Here is a 21,200-nt window from a genome sequence, read left to right on the forward strand (position 1 = left end):
TTAGAAAATTATTTTAATTACATAACTTGATTAAATGGTACAGTGGAGAAAAGGTCCTGCAGGAATGTGAAGGTGAAATAATATCGAGCTTCACTTCAAACTAAGTTGACAGTTTAAGTAGTTTTTCCCACAGGTGGACAATATTTACAACTGTTATTTTTGCATTTTTTTGGCTGCAGCAGGTTTCCGTACTTAAAGTCGCGCTGCTGCTGTGATGACGTCATTAATTTTTCAGCATTGCTGCTGAAACAAACCATCATGTCGCCATCCTGCTGCTGACCGGCAGGTTTCAGACACTTGACTCTAACGAGGAACACTTCCATTATGCTGAGGATCTGATTTCTAATCCGCTGTTCGCTGAACGTTCAAGCTGCAGCTAACGCTAACTAGCCTGCTGGCTAAGTTAGCCGCTGTATTAGCACGCTAACTTGAAGTGATGGAGGGAATTCTCTACAAATGGACAAATTATATGACGGGTAAGTGTTTTTTCTTTTCTGGGCAGTCTGCTGGCTGTTGCAGACTTTTTTGTTTGGTTTGATGGCTTTCAGGTAGGTTAGCTTTTAGCACCACAGTTCAGTACAGCTGTGACTTGGTGACATTTTGATTCAGACTCGGTAAATTCATGTCAATAAACAAATAAAAGCATTAGGCACAGTGCCGATAACTGTGATCTAAATCTGTAGATGTTTTGACCGAACAGCCCACCAAAAACCAAGTAAATGATTTGTCCATTAAGAGCAAATTACTCAGAATATTTTAATACTGTTTATTTATGCAGAACAGGAGTCACCTGCTCTGCATGTTTACCCAAATGTCTGGTCCGCCCACTAATTAAGTCAGGTGTGCTCAGCCAATCAACAGCGAGGAAATCAGCTGGCTGCAGTAGGTACACATAGAAAACATGCAGGTTATGTGACTTCCAGGAGTGGGTCCAGTGTCACCGACCAAACGGTCCCCCCTAAAAATTGGTCCATCCTGCCTTCACTGCGCATGCGTCATCAGCCGCGGTTCACAGATTATCACCTCGTTTCTGCTTCAAACTGCACTCGAGTCATTATCTATCTCAGCAACAGATATCTGAAGCTTTTATACAACAGTCTTTTCCAAATAAATTCAGCATTATTTCATAATAAAAGACGAGGAAGCAATCAGAGTACCGCAGCTACACGATCAGGCCTTGCTCTCACTGCCTCCGATGTGCTTACCGAGTCTGCGGGCTCAGTAAACGCTGCAGCGGGCCACTCTCACAGCCCCAAGTCTGCTGTGCGGAGCTGCGGCCAACTCTGGCACCGCCTCCCTGTCTGCTGTATGGAGTTGCGGCCAACTTTGGCAACAGGCCCAGGGACTATGGTCGCTGTTTTGATGCAGAGCGCTCCGGCAGCCCGCAAGGGTAGACGTCTTACGGGAAAATCTGCAGCGCTGCAGGGTCTCGGTAACCGCAGCCGCAGAGCTCCATGGCCACTGAGATAGTTTTGTATCTTTTTAATGACTTGGAGTCTCTGCGGGTCCTGCATCTGTACCCCGCAACAGTAACACCGGAGGCAGTGTGAGCGAGGGGTCACACTGTCCGCAGCTTCTGACTGTGCCAAGTCACTGCTGTAATATGGGCTTGTGGGACTACTTTCAAGGTTTCCCGGATGTAAACAAGAAGACATCCAACATGGCACAAAGCCACACGCATGCATCAATGAAGAGTAAGTAATCATGATTTAATTTACATTTTTGCCATTCGTGTGCCTTCAAACATTGTCAAATTAATACATCAGCAAATCATGTGTTGTTTTGCAGTGCAGGTATTCATTTCTGTGGGACTACTTTAAGTGAAGTGATTGCCTCTTGGTGATGAGGCCAGAGCATGGATGTGCACAGAATATTAAAATCTTAATAGTGGTTCGGCTCAGCTGAGAGAGACCACTGCCTGAGCAGTGGTGATCAGTAGAGGATGCGTTCACTGTGTGTAGGTCATTTCAAAGTGTCACGGAGTATTGCCTCGCTTAAAACTGACTTGAAAATGATTTAAGAGGTTTTAACTTGTCATCTGATGGTTAATAATCCCATTAATCCATTTGATCGCTTTGGGTGAAGAGACCTCGTCATAGATGAGTGGCTGAGCTCTGATATGACACATGCGCAGTGGAGGCAGGGCGGACCAATTTTTTAGGGGTGGACCCTTTGTTCTGCGACACCAGTTACTCCTGATATGCTCTGAAAGTAGAGAAGTACATGAAAAGTATCAACATCAAATTATGCTTTTAGTGCCAAACTGTAAAATGTTCATTATACAGTCTGGCTCATTTTGGAATATTGAATTATTTGATATGAGACATTAATGATTTGGTGGTTTTAATATTGCAGTTGATAAATATGGAAGTAATTTTGAATATAAAGTAACTCAGGTTTGTATTTAAGTACAGTACTCAAGTAAATGTACTTACAGACTTGATTGTGACATTTGGCTTTCATGACTATATTTGCATGGATTATGCTCATGTGCCTGTGGGTGTGAGAGAGAGAGAATGTAAATACAGGCTATTATATATATACACCACACACAACTTTTCATCTGCAAAGAAGATGGTCATAACATGTATTTTTTTTAGATATATGTCTGGATGGAAAGCTGAAAGGTTGGAGTTTGTTGTACTAATGTCAAAATTGCCACCAAAATTGACATTTTGTTATTAGGTGTCGTTTTCTTTCAGACATGTTGGACGTAGGCTCCATGTTGCCCGATTACTGCCTGCAAACACGTTGTCATGTTCTCCATCACTTTGGGAAATGTTTCCTGAGGAATGTTCTGAATTTCTCAGTGGATGTTTTCCTTCAGCTGAGCAAGAGCCTGAGGTCTAGGGTTTCCATAGATCCTGTCCTTGAGATACACCTACAAGAAGAAGTCTGGAGGAGTAAGGTCAGGGGAATACGGTGGCCACTCAGTGTCGTTGTAAGAGAGATGAATCAGCCTTCAAAGTGTTGTTTCAGAGAAGGCCTTGTTTCCCTAGCTGGATTTGCTGGAACCAATGGGTTCTCATCTGGATCATGTTGTTTCTCCTACAGGCCCAAGTACAGCTCAGGCAAATAGAATTCCCAAATCATTTCCTGATAGTTCTCCTGATTTACTGTGTAATTTGTCATAAAAATCATTTTTTTCTGTTGTTGTATGGTTCGTCTTGGCATTTTTTCCTGGTGCTTGCTTTATCAAAATAAACTTCAGGGTTTCTGCAACAAGAAATGAAGCACAATTACAGTGTTGTTAGAAGGAAAGGTGATGTAACACAGTGGTAAACATCCCACTGTCCCAGCTTTTTGAAACGTGTTGCAGGCATCCATTTCAAAATGAGCAAATATTTGTACAAACCAATAAAGTTTAACAGTTTGAACATTCAATATCTTGTCTTTGTGGTGTATTCAACTGAATATAGGTTGAAGAGGATTTGCAAACCATTGTATTCTGTTTTATTTACATTTTACACAATGTCCCAACTTCAATGAAATTGGGGTTGTAGAATTCGGGAGAAAAGTTTAACAATTTGCAAACTCCACATTAAATTTTTTGCATGTTCTCCACATCTGCTGTAATTCAGCACACTTGGGCATTTGCAACCTTTTATTTTATTTGATTGTACAGAATTGAAAGCACAAAAGTAAACATGAGTTCAGAGTGCAGGTGGTCCAAAAGTATTTGGACATACTGCTAACACAATTCTGGCCCATTTTAATAGTTTTGTTCGTGGATCAGTTTTCTCATTTGGGGTTTGACGACACAGTTTCATTTAGTAGAGGGTTAGAAGGTCAGTCCCTGTCATTCCTGTGTGCTGATGTTACTCTGGATGGCATTACTCTGACCTCTAGTAATACTGTGAGAAATCTTGGAGTCATTTTTGATCAGGATATGTCCTTCAATGTGCATATTAAACAAATATGTAGCTGCTTTTTTGCATTTGCGCAATATCTCTAAAATTAGAAAGGTATTGTCTCAGAGTGATGCTGAAAACTAATTCATGCATTTATTTCCTCTAGGCTGGGCTATTGTAATTCATTATTATCAGGTTGTCCTAAAAGTTCCCTGAAAAGCCTTCAGTTAATTCAAAATGCTGCAGCTAGAGTACTGACAGGGACTAGAAGGAGAGAGCATATCTCACCCATATTGGCCTCTCTTCATTGGCTTCCTGTTAATTCTAGAATAGAATTTAAAATTCTTCTTCTTACTTATAAGGTTTTGAATAATCAGGTCCCATCTTATCTTAGGACCTCATAGTACCATATCACCCCAATAGAGCGCTTCGCTCTCAGACTGCAGGCTTACTTAGTTCCTAGGGTTTGTAAGAGTAGAATGGGAGGCAGAGCCTTCAGCTTTCAGGCTCCTCTCCTGTGGAACCAGCTCCCAATTCAGATCAGGGAGACAGACACCCTCTCACTTTTAAGATTAGGCTTAAAACTTTCCTTTTTGCTAAAGCTTATAGTTAGGGCTGGATCAGGTGACCCTGAACCATCCCTTAGTTATGCTGCTATAGAGTTAGACTGCTGGGGGGTTCCCATGATGCACTGAGTGTTTCTTTCTCTTTTTGCTCTGTATGCACCACTCTGCATTTAATCATTAGTGATTGATCTCTGCTCCCCTCCACAGCATGTCTTTTTCCTGGTTCTCTCCCTCAGCTCCAACCAGTCCCAGCAGAAGACTGCCCCTCCCTGAGCCTGGTTCTGCTGGAGGTTTCTTCCTGTTAAAAGGGAGTTTTTCCTTCCCACTGTTACCAAGTGCTTGCTCACAGGGGGTCGTTTTGACCGTTGGGGTTTTTCGTAATTATTGTATGGCCTTGCCTTACAATAAAGCGCCTTGGGCAACTGTTTGTTGTGATTTGGCGCTATATAATAAAAATTGATTTGATTTGATGTGTGTTGGAGCAAGTCTCTGAACCCATTTGCTCCCAGTGCTCAGTTCAGCACTTTGACACATTATTGTGTTGATGTGTAAATGTACACAAAATCAAAGTGTACAACTTCATCACTGTTTGAAGGAAGGAAGTGTCAGCTGTTTGAGTTTTGTGTCCTCAGGCTGGCAGCCGCGCTGGTTCGTCTTAGAGAACGGCGTCATCTCGTACTACGACAGCGAGGACGATGTTGGGAAAGGCAGCAAAGGATCCATCAAGATGTCCGTGTGCGACATTAAAGGTTCCTTGCAGCGTTACACCATTGTTGATCGTGTTTGCCATCAGGCTGAACTTGTGCACTGACTCATGTCAACATTTGATTGTTCAGTCCATCCACGGATCTGACACGCCTGGAGCTGATCATTCCTGGCGAGCAGCATTTTTACGTGCGGGCTGTGAACGCGGCGGAGAGACAGCGGTGGCTGGTGGCTTTAGGGTCGTCCAAAGCTGGAACACTGGACAAACCAGAGGTATTCATGTGTTCATAAGGAATAACTTTTACCAGTAAGCAACCGGTTATTCTGTGTCAACGAGTCCAGAATTAAGCACATCTGAGTTTACTTTCTTTGGGGGATTATGAAAAATCATCTATTGGATTCATGGAACCATACACAATTCAAAATCTATGTTCCAAATGCTTTTTCTTCTTCTTTGAAATTTGGCCCTTGACACCAAATTTCAGTGTTTTTGTGACCCTTGCCTGTGCATGTCTTATTTTACTTATTTATTTTATAGGACTGTGTTGAAATTTGATATGAACATCCAAAAAAAGGGGAAAAAAACCCTTGTTGGATTTTCCCACATGAATTCATGTCAGTAGTTGTTGAATTCTGCAAAGCAATCACAATCATATTAAATAATTTTTACTCGACTGAAAAATCTTTTATTTCCATTAGTTTTCAGTCATTTACAGCCAAATTTGTTTTCTTTGTTGTATTAATGTACATCTATAAAATCCAGAAGTGTCTGTCATCAGTACAGTAAATGTGAAACAGTGAAGACGGGTTGTGCATGTGCACATTGATCAGTCATGAACGCATCCTGTTAAAAACCTGCACTAGAGCCAGTTTCGTGCACGCTCATAAGTGTCCGTCATCAATGCAGTCAGCTGCATGTTCAGGCAGCCGGGTTAAAACTGCGCCATCTTCCGGTACGGAGAGCAGACTCCGCCTACATCTGGATCCAAAATCCAGAGCTTGTATGATTTTTAAATCAGTTGATTTAAATCATGATTTAAATTGCTCTAAAAAATCATCAAAATGATTTTTTTGTTTTATTTAGAACATCAAAGATACGAAATCGTTATTTAATGGTACTGTACATGTTATGTGCACCTTTATGTTTTAACATGTCACTAAAGAGTATAACTAAGTATATTATTTGTATAGTCTCATTTAGAATAGTGAACTAAATAAAAATGAAAAAGTATATTTAAATTGAAAAAAAAAAAATCAAAAATCATGACTTTATAGAAAAAAGTAGATTTTTTTAAACCAGCCCTGCCAAAATCTGACAAACTCTAAAAAAAAAAAAAAAATTGAGAGTTGAGGGTGAAGTGTCTGTCATCTCTCTCTCTGCACACAGCACTCTGAACCAAGCAGCACATTCAATGCACATGCATAGTTTTGAGCTGATAAAAAGTCCATCGCACTGGAAAATGAGTACTGTATTACTGACTTTTTCCAAGCATCTGCTTAGCAGATTGAGCTGAATGGATGGTCGGTAGTTTCATGATCTGATGTTGCAACGTTGTTTCAGTCTTGTCGATTTGCCATTGTGCTGTTATTGCCTTTGCTCTGAGTGACGTCATCTGCTGATAAATGCAGACTTAAATGCACTGAAACAAGAATCTAGGTAGCAGTAAGGTCCTTCAGTGACCGTGTGTGCGCGGATAGTCTTACAGTCACCAATACTTTGATGCTGAGTTGTTGTACGACACGTCAGACAATATGAGACAAGTCTTTAAATATTGTCGTAATTTCCTACATTTTTTTTTACATTTTCTCCCCAAAAGATGTGTCAAAGAAACTGTGATTTAGGGGAAGCACCATTCACCAAAGCTCTGGCATTACGGCTGACATCCAGCTGAATTCGAGATTCATCTGTGACCCGGTTTGAATATTGAAGTTTACATTGTGTTCAGTTTTCAAAATACAACTAACTATTTTAACAGCCAGATAGTCTTTAAGATAAATAAAAGAAACATGTTTTGTTTGTTTTGTGCCTGTTTCCTTTTTCTGTGGACTGCAGAAAGACCAGGCGCAGTGAGCAGGTTTCTCCATGTAAGAAGAAACAGGAGTTGCATCTGAATTTGCATCCAGTGTAAAACTTGTCAAATATTGATGCAGTGACCCAGAAAAAAGAACAGGCGGGTGACGATAAAGAGCAAATCTGAACAACTAATTACTTACAAATGGACTTTTTTTGTTCTTGAGAAATGACTTGAAACTGATGAATACCACCGGTGGTTATCTTGTTTGTCTCAAATGTTGAAATTGTAACAGATTCAACCTGTTTGGGTCTGTGTCCTCAGTTTTACCTGAACCGTTTGTGCCTTTAATCATCAGAGTAAAAACACAGCATTCACTCATGTGGGATTTTGTATTTTTCAGTGTCTAATTGTACTCTCACGTCTCCATCCAGCTCCTGAGTGTCTGGAAACAAAATGTCTGAACTGCGTCTCTACTGTGACCTCCTGACCCAGCAGGTCCAGACCATCCAATCACAGCACAGCACCGACACACAGACCACGCCCACCTCTGAGGTATTCGTGTTCAGGTTTTCACGTTTCAGTCTCTGCTTTTATTTTCTAATTACTTTACGACAAGATGACAGAAATGTGATGTCACATGTCACCGTGGCAACTTTATGACCCTCAACACCCACAAACACAGCACATAAAGAAACTAACAACATCTGTTAATACTCAAAAATGTCATATTCATAGAAGTCATAAATGTGCAGATCTGAAACATTTTCAACATAATTCAGATTTACTGTTGCAGATCATTTTTGGAGGTTTTTTTTTTTTTTTTATAGTTTGTGGGCAACGTTTTTTGGAACGGTCAGCTACAGATGGCAACTCTTCTTTCTCCAGGCCTCCCTCCTCAGCGCCACGTGCGCAACCTTCATCAGGACTCTGGAGGAGTGTATGACCCTGGCCAACCACAGCTTGACCCCTGACCTCCGACCTCCAGAGAGGGTAGGTCACGCAAGTTAAAAATATAAACAAAAAACCCACAAAGGAACTTTCCTGAAGATGAACCTTTCAACACAGTCTTTTGAAAAGGCATTTTGCTGTTTTTTTTGTACCTCCACGCAGATGAAAGGTCAATTAGTCATCCTGGAACATACACTTACGACAGGTGAGTTTATCCACACACGAGACTGTTGTGTGTACACATACATACACACACAGAGAATCAACATTACACATATTCAACTGTTCTATTTTTGTCCCCCCACATAGAAATGCTGTCTGTCCGTCCTTCCAAAACATTGTACGTCCTATAACTTTTCATAGATTTGGAACAGCTTCACCAAATTTGCAGCAGAGATGCATCCCTTGAAGGTCTTGGTCAGGTTTGGTGATGATGACCATGACCAAATACTGAAGGTCACAGATCCAAAACTTGTGTGTGTGTGTGGTGGTGTGTGTGTGTGTGTGTGTGTTTCCAATGATTTCAGATGGGTTCATCAAATTTGCAGCAATCATGCATCCCTTCAAGGTCCATGCTGATGGCGATTGGCGAGGGACACAGCCATCAGGCCAGCATAGCGTTGTCATTATAAGGATGTTATTAGTAGAACCTTAAATCCAACCTCACAAAGACAGGAAGCCAGTGAAGAGATGCCAAAAGATGTAATGTGATTGAACTTTCTACTTCCTGTCAAGAGTCTGGCAGCAACATTTTGAACCAATTGGAGACCCCCTAATGCTGGACTGCGGTAAACCAGAAAATAGAGCATTGCAGTAGTCCAATCTAGAGGAAATATATGTATGGATCAAGGTCTCAGCATCAGCCATAGATGGGATGGATGAATCTTTGCTATGTTTCACAGATGAAGAAAGCAGTCCTCGTAATATCTCTGTTGTAAAAGGACAACGTGGGGTCAAAAATCACCCCAAGGTTCTTCACTTTGTCAGTGTGATGTATGACACATGAGCCTAGGTTAAACGTTAATTGAACAAACTTATGCCAATGATGATCATTTCTTTTGTCTGAGTTTAAAAGTAAGTAATTGCTGGACATCCAGCTTTTCACTGACTCAAGGTAATCATCTAAGGATTTTATATGTATCAGATTACTAGCAGTTATCAGCATGTACTGAGTATCAGCAGCATAGCAATGAAAGGTAATCCTACAACACGCAATATGTGCCCAAGGGGTGCTATATAAAGGGAGAAAAGCAGGGGGCCTAAGACAGACCCCTGTGGGACCCCATATCTCATGTCACCAAGGGTAGAGGGAGTGTTGTTATACAAGACACAGTGAGAACAACTGGTTAAGTATGATCTCTAACTGAAATTACCCAGAATTCTCAACAAGTAGAAACAGTCACATTACACTTTTTCCTCAACCCCACCCCCTTTGTCCTTCTCAGGTCAGGAGTTATAAGGATATGTGTGTGGAGGTCAGAGGTCATCTTACCGGCGGAACAGGACGTGCTCTGACAGCTCTGTTTATGACGCAGAACGTAAGAATTCGCCACTTTTGTTGGTGTTTGTTTAAATCTTCTCACTCACTTTCTCTTAATATGGGGAAATATAACTAGAAGTCAAAGTTTAATCCTTCAGTTTCAGCCTGACTGTAAATGTGCGAGGTCAGAGGTTGCTGAGAACAGTAATTGTTCCTGCAGTTTTGGATGATATACCGCAGAGTGCCACTTGGGGCAGTCTTCACTTTGACAGTCTGAATGTTGCTGGATTATTACAGCAGCCGCCTGCTGATTGTGTTTCAGGTGTGTTGCTGAGCTCAATGGCGGCGACTCCACCATTCCTGAGGAGAGGGCGGGCAGTACCAGCCCCAAGACCACGCCCACTGACACAGACACCGACCTCTCGATCTGAAGTCCGTCCATACGACCCACATTGGGAGAGGCTCGCTGTCAAAGTGACATTGAGACGCTGACTTCCTGTGAGGACCGTCACTGCGTTTTCACCCTGAAGTCAGCCGATCACCAAACACGTGCACTTTGGAAGTGTTTTTGCGGCAGAGAGGAGATGCAGCCGTTTTTCTCCGTCCCACCACGGCCGCGTCTTCTCCACACGCTGCTCGTATTCTAAGTATTCATGAAGGAGAAGTGGGCACAGTCGAATGTCTGCTTCTGATGTTTTATTAAACCTCCTATGTTCAAAGTGTGTGCATGTGCAGCCTGTGTGCATGTGTCACCTCAATGTCAAATTCAAAACATTTTGGAATCGTTGCTGCAGAGACGAATGTCTGCAAGCTGCAGTTCAGCCACTGAACTGTTACACCTCCAAATTAAACAGTCTGGTTTCGATTTTATGAGAAGTGCGCACGTGTAACATGTACCTTCCTGGAGGCGGGGCATGTTTGTGAGGTAAAATATACTGTATCAAGCAAAAAAGGATTAAAAGAAAACCCTGGATTCTGAAAATTGCTGCAGATTTTAATCTTATAGAAGTGTAATGAGGGGAAAAAAGTGCCTCATCTCAAAATTAATGAGTTTATCATCTTGTGAATTCAGTGAAATGAGGCACTTTTTCATAAAAACTTCAGAAAACATTGTTTTTCTACATTTATTTTGTCCCCCCCCCCACCCCGAGTTAATCAAATAATTGATTCAGTCCAGAAAAAAAGTTTTGTTTTTTTTCCAGCAAATGATTGACTCAGAAGGGACCAATCTGAGATTAATTGTATTATTAAGAGAAACATTTGTAATAGGTCTCAGTAAGTAATATTTCCCAATTTGTGAAGCAGAATATTTCGTTTTCTGACATTGAATTATCAGTTTCTTCCACAAAAAAAGAAAACTTTTCTTTAAGGATGATTCTAATTGGTTTTTGTTTTTGCACTTTACAGAGTTTAACATCCTTGAATGTGATTTTTAAAATGATTTACTGGTAAACATTTTGTAGGTGAAAACTGTGGAAAAGTGAAGTTGTCTTTCTTTTTCTTCCCCTTTAATATATACTTGTTGTTTAATTTTGGAGCTGCCTTTTGTGGAACGTTTCACTTTAAGACGTTTAAAAGAATAAGTTCCTTGACCAAAGTTTCTGTGTAGTATTTGATATTTTTGATGGATCAGAGTGAATTTAAAGTATTCAGATTTAAATGATTAGTGATTAGCACTGTTGCCATCACAGCAAGAAGGTCATGGGATCGATTCCCACCTGTGGCCTTTCTGTATGGAGTTTGCATGTTCCCTCCGGTGCTCCAGGTTCCTCCCACATCCAAGACATGCAGGTTAGGTGGACTGGAAACTTTAAATTGTCCGTAGGTGTGAATGTGTTTGTCTGTGACAGACTGGCGTCTTGTCCAGGGTGAACCCGCCTCGCGCCCTGTGGTGCTCCCCTGTGACCCTTAATTGGAATAAGTGGTTGAAGGTGAGTGAAAGCATTTAAATGGTAAATGGACTGTATTTACATAGCACTTTTCCATCTGCATCAGACGCTCAAAGCGCTTTACAATAATGCCTCACATTCACCCCGATGTCAGGCTGCTGCCATACAAGGTGCCCACTCACACCGGAGCAAGGACCCGGTGATTTTCTGGTCAGGCTGGAATTTGAAACCAAGGATCCTCTGGTCTCAAGCCCAACGCTTTTCCACTAGACCCATCACCCTCCCAACCTTTGAACCTTTTGCCTCTTTTTTTTTTCTTTTTTCAGTAAGTTTGTGTTACTGCTGTCAGATTTGTTTCTTTGTTATTAATTCCAGAGTATTTGTGGTAATAATATTCCTGTTGATCTGTTTATTTCTTTTTGTTTGTCCTTGCTGATCTTCACGCCTTAACTGATGTGTGGTTTTCAGACTCTAAATAAAGTGACACAGAGCTCTCATTGACTTTAATAGTTACAAAAGTGATACGTGTGTTGTGGTGTTTTTTTTTTTTTTAATTCATGGTGACTGATGCAGTTCTTGCTGAAGCTCGGCCACACGAGTGCACAGTAGCCTGGTCATAAAGTCGTCCTGCAGCGCCACAAAGATAAACTGAACACACAAAACCACGGCAGGAAAAACTGATCAAATAGCAGTTCAACAGCAGAGTTAAAAACTGCAGCAGTACTCTGAGTACACACTACTTTTCACTAAAAGTTCTGAAGTATTAATTATTCAGTCACCTGACCTGAATCAAACTGAACAGCTTTAAAGTTCCTCAACAGAAAACCCCCAACCCCCCATCAAATCCAAGCGTGGGCTACAAAATAACATTAAATGTTAGCTCATCTCATCATTTTAGGTTTATCTAAACTGGTAACGGCATTAAAAAAAAAGTTTAAATTCCAAACAAGCTGTGCCATTTGGTAAACATTTCCAAGTATTAAATCATGGACTCGTGTGTTGCCCGTAGGGATCCACGGGTTCTAGGTTGGGTTGTGTTTATAAAGTAGGTAGCTGACATTTTCAAGGCTGGTAATAATTATGAGTTGGAATGGTGTGTGAGTCCAGAGTTTTTAGAACCATAGCCCTCAACAATTTTTAGAAGAACTCAACTCTTAATTACTGGTAATTATGTAATTTTTAATGTTAATCACTGTCAATGTATTTATAAATTATTTAGGTACTTCTTATCATAGACACACTTAAATGGACCATAATGGAAATGTTTTCACTTTCTTGTCATCCATGTATTTTTAACATATTTTCAATTATATTATGTACTTACATTGAACTTACTAAATAAAATCACGCATGCATCCCCACTTTAATATAGAAATGATTTACTGCCCCCTGCTGGAATGGCATTTCATTGGCCCCGTCTTCATTGGCTTCCTGTTAATTCTAGAACAGAATTTCAAATTCTTCTTCTTACAAGGTTTTGAATAATTTAGGTCCCATCTTATCTTAGGGACCTCATAAGTACCATATCACCCCAATAGAGCGCTTCGCTCTCAGACTCTACTGGTGGTTGGCTCTCAACTGCGGTATTGTATCACTTCCTGTTCCGGAGCACAGCGGTGTTTTTCTGTATCTGTTAGCTGTTTAATCTGCGCAGTTAGATTGATCAGTTATCTAGATTACGATTTGTTTCCCAGTGTAATCTTTACGTGCCTTAACTAAAGCACTCCTTCTGCTGAATCACCTCTAAATTATTTACACATTATTCACTTTGCGTGTTTTTAGGAATCCGCTAGGTTAGCTGTAGCTACTAGCTCTTAGCCGATTTAGCATGGCGGCTTCTCCTGTCTCTCCCGCATTTTCTGCTCTGGGTGTGAAATGTTTAGTTATTCCTCGGCCCCTCCTTTAGCAGTAACGGTACTTGTAATAAGTGTAGCTTATTCGTAGCTTTGGAGGCCAGGCTGGGCGAATTGGAGACTCGGCTCTGCACCGTGGAAAATTCTACAGCTAGCCAGGCCCCTGTAACGGTGCGGACCAAGGTAGCTTAGCCGCCGTTAGTTCCCCCCTGGCAGATCCCGAGCAGCCGGGAAAGCAGGCTGACTGGGTGACTGTGAGGAGGAAGCGTAGCCCTAAACAGAAGCCCCGTGTACAACCGCCAACACCGTTCACATCTCTAAACCGTTTTTTCCCCACTCGGCGACACAACCCGCCGAGGATCAACTCTGGTTATTGGCGACTCTGTTTTGAGAAATGTGAAGTTAGCGACACCAGCAACCATAGTCAATTGTCTTCCGGGGGGCCAGAGCAGGTGACATTGAAGGAAATTTGAAACTGCTGGCTAAGGCTAAGCGTAAATTTGGTAAGATTGTAATTCACGTCGGCAGTAATGACACCCCGGTTACGCCAATCGGAGGTCACTAAAATTAACATTAAATCGGTGTGTAACTTTGCAAAAACAATGTCGGACTCTGTAGTTTTCTCTGGGCCCCTCCCCAATTGGACCGGGAGTGACATGTTTAGCCGCATGTTCTCCTTGAATTGCTGGCTGAGTGGTGTCCAAAAAATGAGGTGGGCTTCATAGATAATTGGCAAAGCTTCTGGGGAAAACCTGGTCTTGTTAGGAGAGACGGCATCCATCCCACTTTGGATGGAGCAGCTCTCATTTCTAGAAATCTGGCCAATTTTCTTAAATCCTCCAAACCGTGACTATCCAGGGTTGGGACCAGGAAGCAGAGTTGTAGTCTTACACACCTCTCTGCAGCTTCTCTCCCCCTGCCATCCCCTCATTACCCCATCCCCGTAGAGATGGTGCCTGCTCCCAGACCACCAATAACCAGCAAAAATCTATTTAAGCATAAAAATTCAAAAAGAAAAAATAATATAGCACCTTCAACTGCACCACAGACTAAAACAGTTAAATGTGGTCTATTAAACATTAGGTCTCTCTTCTAAGTCCCTGTTGGTAAATGATATAATAATTGATCAACATATTGATTTATTCTGCCTAACAGAAACCTGGTTACAGCAGGATGAATATGTTAGTTTAAATGAGTCAACCTCCCCGAGTCACAGTAACTGTCAGAATGCTCGTAGCACGGGCCGGGGCGGAGGATTAGCAGCAATCTTCCATTCCATCTTATTAATTAATCAAAAACCCAGACAGAGCTTTAATTCATTTGAAAGCTTGTCTCTTAGGTCTTGTCCATCCAAATTGGAAGTCCCAAAAACCAGTTTTATTTGTTATTATCTATCGTCCATCTGGTCGTTACTGTGAGTTTCTCTGTGAATTTTCAGACCTTTTGTCTGACTTAGTGCTTAGCTCAGATAAGATAATTATAGTGGGCGATTTTAACATCCACACAGATGCTGAGAATGACAGCCTCAACACTGCATTTAATCTATTATTAGACTCTATTGGCTTTGCTCAAAAGTAAATGAGTCCACCCACCACTTTAATCATATCTTAGATCTTGTTCTGACTTATGGTATGGAAATAGAAGACTTAACAGTATTCCCTGAAAACTCCCTTCTGTCTGATCATTTCTTAATAACATTTACATTTACTCTGATGGACTACCCAGCAGTGGGGAATAAGTTTCATTACACTAGAAGTCTTTCAGAAAGCGCTGTAACTAGGTTTAAGGATATGATTCCTTCTTTATGTTCTCTAATGCCATATACCAACACAGTGCAGAGTAGCTACCTAAACTCTGTAAGGGAGATAGAGTATCTCGTCAATAGTTTTACATCCTCATTGAAGACAACTTTGGATGCTGTAGCTCCTCTGAAAAAGAGAGCTTTAAATCAGAAGTGTCTGACTCCGTGGTATAACTCACAAACTCGTAGCTTAAAGCAGATAACCCGTAAGTTGGAGAGGAAATGGCGTCTCACTAATTTAGAAGATCTTCACTTAGCCTGGAAAAAGAGTCTGTTGCTCTATAAAAAAGCCCTCCGTAAAGCTAGGACATCTTTCTACTCATCACTAATTGAAGAAAATAAGAACAACCCCAGGTTTATTTTCAGCACTGTAGCCAGGCTGACAAAGAGTCAGAGCTCTATTGAGCTGAGTATTCCATTAACTTTAACTAGTAATGACTTCATGACTTTCTTTGCTAACAAAATTTTAACTATTGGAGAAAAAATTACTCATAACCATCCCAAAGACATATCGTTATCTTTGGCTGCTTTCAGTGATGCCGGTATTTGGTTAGACTCTTTCTCTCCGATTGTTCTGTCTGAGTTATTTTCATTAGTTACTTCATCCAAACCATCAACATGTTTATTAGACCCCATTCCTACCAGGCTGCTCAAGGAAGCCCTACCATTATTTAATGCTTTGATCTTAAATATGATCAATCTATCTTGTTAGTTGGCTATGTACCACAGGCTTTTAAGGTGGCAGTAATTAAACCATTACTTAAAAAGCCATCACTTGACCCAGCTATCTTAGCTAATTATAGGCCAATCTCCAACCTTCCTTTTCTCCTCAAAAATTCTTGAAAGGGTAGTTGTAAAACAGCTAACTGATCATCTGCAGAGGAATGGTCTATTTGAAGAGTTTCAGTCAGGTTTTAGAATTCATCATAGTACAGAAACAGCATTAGTGAAGGTTACAAATGATCTTCTTATGGCCCCGGACAGTGGACTCATCTCTGTGCTTGTTCTGTTAGACCTCAGTGCTGCTTTTGATACTGCTGACCATAAAATTTTATTACAGAGATTAGAGCATGCCATAGGTATTAAAGGCACTGCGCTGCGGTGGTTTGAATCATATTGTCTAATAGATTACAATTTGTTCATGTAAATGGGGAATCTTCTTCACAGTCTAAAGTTAATTATGGAGTTCCACAAGGTTCTGTGCTAGGACCAATTTTATTCACTTTATACATGCTTCCCTTAGGCAGTATTATTAGACGGTATTGCTTAAATTTTCATTGTTACGCAGATGATACCCAGCTTTATCTATCCATGAAGCCAGAGGACACACACCAATTAGCTAAACTGCAGGATTGTCTTACAGACATAAAGACATGGATGACCTCTAATTTCCTGCTTTTAAACTCAGATAAAACTGAAGTTATTGTACTTGGCCCCACAAATCTTAGAAACATGGTGTCTAACCAGATCCTTACTCTGGATGGCATTACCCTGACCTCTAGTAATACTGTGAGAAATCTTGGAGTCATTTTTGATCAGGATATGTCATTCAAAGCGCATATTAAACAAATATGTAGGACTGCTTTTTTGCATTTACGCAATATCTCTAAAATCAGAAAGGTCTTGTCTCAGAGTGATGCTGAAAAACTAATTCATGCATTTATTTCCTCTAGGCTGGACTATTGTAATTCATTATTATCAGGTTGTCCTAAAAGTTCCCTAAAAAGCCTTCAGTTAATTCAAAATGCTGCAGCTAGAGTACTGACGGGGACTAGAAGGAGAGAGCATATCTCACCCATATTGGCCTCTCTTCATTGGCTTCCTGTTAATTCTAGAATAGAATTTAAAATTCTTCTTCTTACTTATAAGGTTTTGAATAATCAGGTCCCATCTTATCTTAGGGACCTCGTAGTACCATATCACCCCAATAGAGCGCTTCGCTCTCAGACTGCAGGCTTACTTGTAGTTCCTAGGGTTTGTAAGAGTAGAATGGGAGGCAGAGCCTTCAGCTTTCAGGCTCCTCTCCTGTGGAACCAGCTCCCAATTCAGATCAGGGAGACAGACACCCTCTCTACTTTAAGATTAGGCTTAAAACTTTCCTTTTTGCTAAAGCTTATAGTTAGGGCTGGATCAGGTGACCCTGAACCATCCCTTAGTTATGCTGCTATAGACGTAGACTGCTGGGGGGTTCCCATGATGCACTGTTTCTTTCTCTTTTTGCTCTGTATGCACCACTCTGCATTTAATCATTAGTGATCGATCTCTGCTCCCCTCCACAGCATGTCTTTTTCCTGGTTCTCTCCCTCAGCCCCAACCAGTCCCAGCAGAAGACTGCCCCTCCCTGAGCCTGGTTCTGCTGGAGGTTTCTTCCTGTTAAAAGGGAGTTTTTCCTTCCCACTGTAGCCAAGTGCTTGCTCACAGGGGGGTCGTTTTGACCGTTGGGGTTTTACATAATTATTGTATGGCCTTGCCTTACAATATAAAGCGCCTTGGGGCAACTGTTTGTTGTGATTTGGCGCTATATAAAAAAATTGATTGATTGATTGATTGATTGTAAGAGTAGAATGGGAGGCAGAGCCTTCAGCTTTCAGGCTCCTCTCCTGTGGAACCAGCTCCCAATTCAGATCAGGGAGACAGACACTCTCTCTACTTTTAAGATTAGGCTTAAAACCTTCCTTTTTGCTAAAGCTTATAGTTAGGGCTGGATCAGGTGACCCTGAACCATCCCTTAGTTATGCTGCTATAGACTTAGACTGCTGGGGGGTTCCCATGATGCACTGAGTGTTTCTTTCTCTTTTTGCTCTGTATGCACCACTCTGCATTTAATCATTAGTGATTGATCTCTGCTCCCCTCCACAGCATGTCTTTTTCCTGGTTCTCTCCCTCAGCCACAACCAGTCCCAGCAGAAGACTGCCCCTCCCTGAGCCTGGTTCTGCTGGAGGTTTCTTCCTGTTAAAAGGGAGTTTTTCCTTCCCACTGTAGCCAAGTGCTTGCTCACAGGGGGTCGTTTTGAGCATTGGGGTTTTTCCGTAATTATTGTATGGCCTTGCCTTACAATATAAAGCGCCTTGGGGCAACTGTTTGTTGTGATTTGGCGCTATATAAATAAAATTGATTTGATTTGATATGATTTGATTCCAGAATGTAATTGGCAACGTTAGCTAATGTAATGTCCAAGGAGTATTAGTGCCCACTACACTGAAGTCTGCTCCAGTCACCACTCTTTCATGTTGAGTACAAGCGATTGCCCCAATGCTACCTGAGGAGTATTCTCTGCATCAAGTGGGAAGACGACGTTTACATTTACTGCCATACCGACATCAGCATCCTGGATGAAGCCAACGTCCAGAGCATCGAGTGTGTCATCATCAAGAACCAGCTTCGGTGGGTGGGTCCCGTCGTTAGGATGGATGACAGCCAACTTCCCAAGCAGATCTTCTACTCCCAGCTGAGGGAAGGAAAACTGTCCCGAAGAGGGCAGAAGAAATGCTGCAAGAACATGGAAGGGACAGAGTCATCTGGCAAGCAATGATCCAGAGTGGAAGTCTTCAAACAAATTGCACACGAATATCAGAGAGGAGAAGAGCAAGGGGAGAGAGCAAGATCCTGACCGGCAGCCTCCCACAGCGATCATGTGCGCCATCAGTCAAAGAGATGGGGCCTGTTCAGTCGTCTCCACGTCCACCATCCTGTCTGGGAAATCGTTCAAGAGACAGTCTTCGTCTTCACTGAGGGATTGCCATGACGACGACACTCTCCTCCACCTCATCTAACTCACTCCAGAAATCTTTCTCTCCATCTCCTAACCGACCCTGTGGGCAGGGCCGTGTCAAGGCATTTGGGGGGCCCCAAGTAAAATGGACTTCGAGGTGTGCCCCCCCCCATCCACCCAAAACCTACATGAACCACAGAGCAGACGCACTGTTTAACACTTTATATCAATAACATATTTCTTTGACAGTGCATTTGAACATTTGCAAAAAAAACCCACCACCATCCCATAATAACCAACACATGAAGAGAATGCAAAATGTAGTAACTGCAAAATACAAACTGATAATCACTGATAATGGGGGTAAAATGTAACGAAATGGAGCAGAATGAACCAGACTGACTCCAAATAATTACTTTTATTTAACTGTTTATTTTTTTGTTTTTGCTGAGATGCGCTCAGTACAGGTAGTAGGGGCAGGTGCACCATCTGGCATTCAGATGAAACTTCAGTCAACGGGTCAGTCTGCTCCATTTTGTTAAGTTTTACCCCCGTTTCGTTATTATCAGTCCCCATTTCGCTCAATTTTGCTTAAAAATAATTAAATAAAAGTTATTAATTGAATCATATTTGGAGTCAGTCTGTTCCATTTCACTACGTTTTACCCCCGTTTCGTTATCAGTCCCCATTTCGCTCAATTTCACTTAAAAATAATTTAAGTTATTAACTGAATCATATTTGGAGTCAGTCTCGGTCCGTCTACTCCATTTCGTTACTTCTTACCCCCATTGTGTGATTATTAGGCTCAATTTCGCCCCATTTGGTATTTTAGTATCGCCACAAGAGAAACAGAACATGGAATATACACGCCATGATCATTATTTTCATGGTTCTGTAATTCTCTTTGTGAATCTTTGAGGTTGATTTTCAGAATTTTGGAGGAATTAAGTCATGCAGACTCAGTTTGTGTTGAGGTCATGGTACCACTGGATCCCGTCTCTCCCAGGTCATCTTCTTCCTCATCAATGTGAGGTGAAGTTGATGGTGCAGCTGGGAAAAGAATCTACATATCTCATATTTATCATGTACAGAGTGCATCACGTAGACATTAGGAGGGCCCCCTCTGCAAAAATCCGAAATGTCCAGCAAAAAATATGCGTGACCATTTTATAACAATGTTAGCATGTTAGAAGATCCGCTGGCCAGAGCGCCGCCATCTTGGTTAGCGTCTAACAACCGGACATCAATAGAAATCAGTGTGATCAATGTTTTTAAGAGAATGTCGCCATAAATCTGCATTTTCCGTTCTATTACTATTATTATTTGTACAGCCAATATTTGTCAAAGCAAACAGAGAAGAGGATCAGACTATTTATAAAACAGATTTGAATTAATTTATTTGTTCCAGTCCAAATAGAAAATAATACCATCAGTTTGTCAAACACACATTGTCTGCCGCAGCACGAAATCTGATCTTTAATTAATTTCATTATGAAGTTAAGGTAAAGACGGGAAATAATCAGGGGTGAAAGTAAGAGCTTCACACCTCACATCATATTAAATATATTATTATTAAAGACTGCTCTTAACACACCTGTGGCGCCGCTTTCAAGGAGCGCTTCTCCATGAAAATATAAAATAAAATGAAACAGCCACACCAGGGTGAAAGTAAGATTATTCGATCATTTCTGGACCAAGTTGAAATAAATCTGAAGACGTTCAGTGGAATATGGAGTATATCATAGAGAAATTAATCTCATTCGTGTATATTCTTATATTAGTAGAATATATAATGTTAAAGCAACTGTCACGTCACCCACCAAACCGAGAGAGAGAGAAAAAAACATTTCCATTCTATGAATTTGCTCTTACAGATTATCTCAGGAAGGAAAAGCTGAATTTGAAGAAAAAAACTGAGGCTAATTAAAAAGGGATAAATTGAGATTTATGAAAGTGAGACTTCTTACTGAATCGCAAATGTTGAGATATCACGACAAAACATTTAGGCAGTAAAAAAGAAGTCACTACTTTACAGAATACAGATCAACACAAAAAATAAATCATTTTAGTCATTTCCCCACATCCCAAAGCTCACTCAACAATTTATTATTATTTATTTTTTCTTTATTTAACCAGCCGATAATCCTTTGTCAGCTTGTCGCTGCACCCAAACGCTGCACAAAACAGTTTCAAATCACTTTAAACCCAAGTTTAGAGTCAGTGCATCATCGATTTCTATTTAATCTAATGTCTGAAGACGTAGAAGAACGCGAAGCAAGATGGCGGCTGCTGGCAACAGCTCACAGGCTGCATCCGCCAGTGGCTTAAATACAAATCGATGGGGGTTACAAATTTAAGCAAAGCACCTTGAGGGAGAAA

At 41.1% G+C, this 21,200-nt stretch overlaps 1 protein-coding gene across 1 annotated transcript; it reads left to right on the forward strand.

The window, feature by feature from the left end:
* Positions 1-211: 211 nt before the first annotated feature.
* Positions 212-10,008, forward strand: LOC117523813 (pleckstrin homology domain-containing family A member 3-like). The gene is made up of 9 exons (XM_034185422.1): positions 212-476; positions 5,050-5,176; positions 5,254-5,395; positions 7,459-7,471; positions 7,577-7,689; positions 8,023-8,127; positions 8,248-8,290; positions 8,395-8,425; positions 9,888-10,008. The coding sequence occupies exons 1-9, from the start codon at positions 437-439 to the stop codon at positions 9,994-9,996; spliced, it is 723 nt and encodes a 240-aa protein (XP_034041313.1). The 5' UTR covers positions 212-436; the 3' UTR covers positions 9,997-10,008.
* Positions 10,009-21,200: the final 11,192 nt, after the last annotated feature.

Source organism: Thalassophryne amazonica, chromosome 13 (genome assembly GCF_902500255.1).
Source record: "Thalassophryne amazonica chromosome 13, fThaAma1.1, whole genome shotgun sequence".
Taxonomy (NCBI): Eukaryota; Metazoa; Chordata; class Actinopteri; order Batrachoidiformes; family Batrachoididae; genus Thalassophryne; species Thalassophryne amazonica.

Excerpts from the sequence above, each read along its gene's own strand:
- LOC117523813 (XM_034185422.1), top strand. The coding sequence starts at position 437 with ATGGAGGGAATTCTCTACAAATGGACAAATTATATGACGG. Across the intron at positions 5,177-5,253 it reads GACATTAAAGGTTCCTTGCA|TCCATCCACGGATCTGACAC; the intron begins GCGTTACACCAT and ends TTGATTGTTCAG. Across the intron at positions 8,291-8,394 it reads GGAACATACACTTACGACAG|AAATGCTGTCTGTCCGTCCT; the intron begins GTGAGTTTATCC and ends CCCCCCACATAG.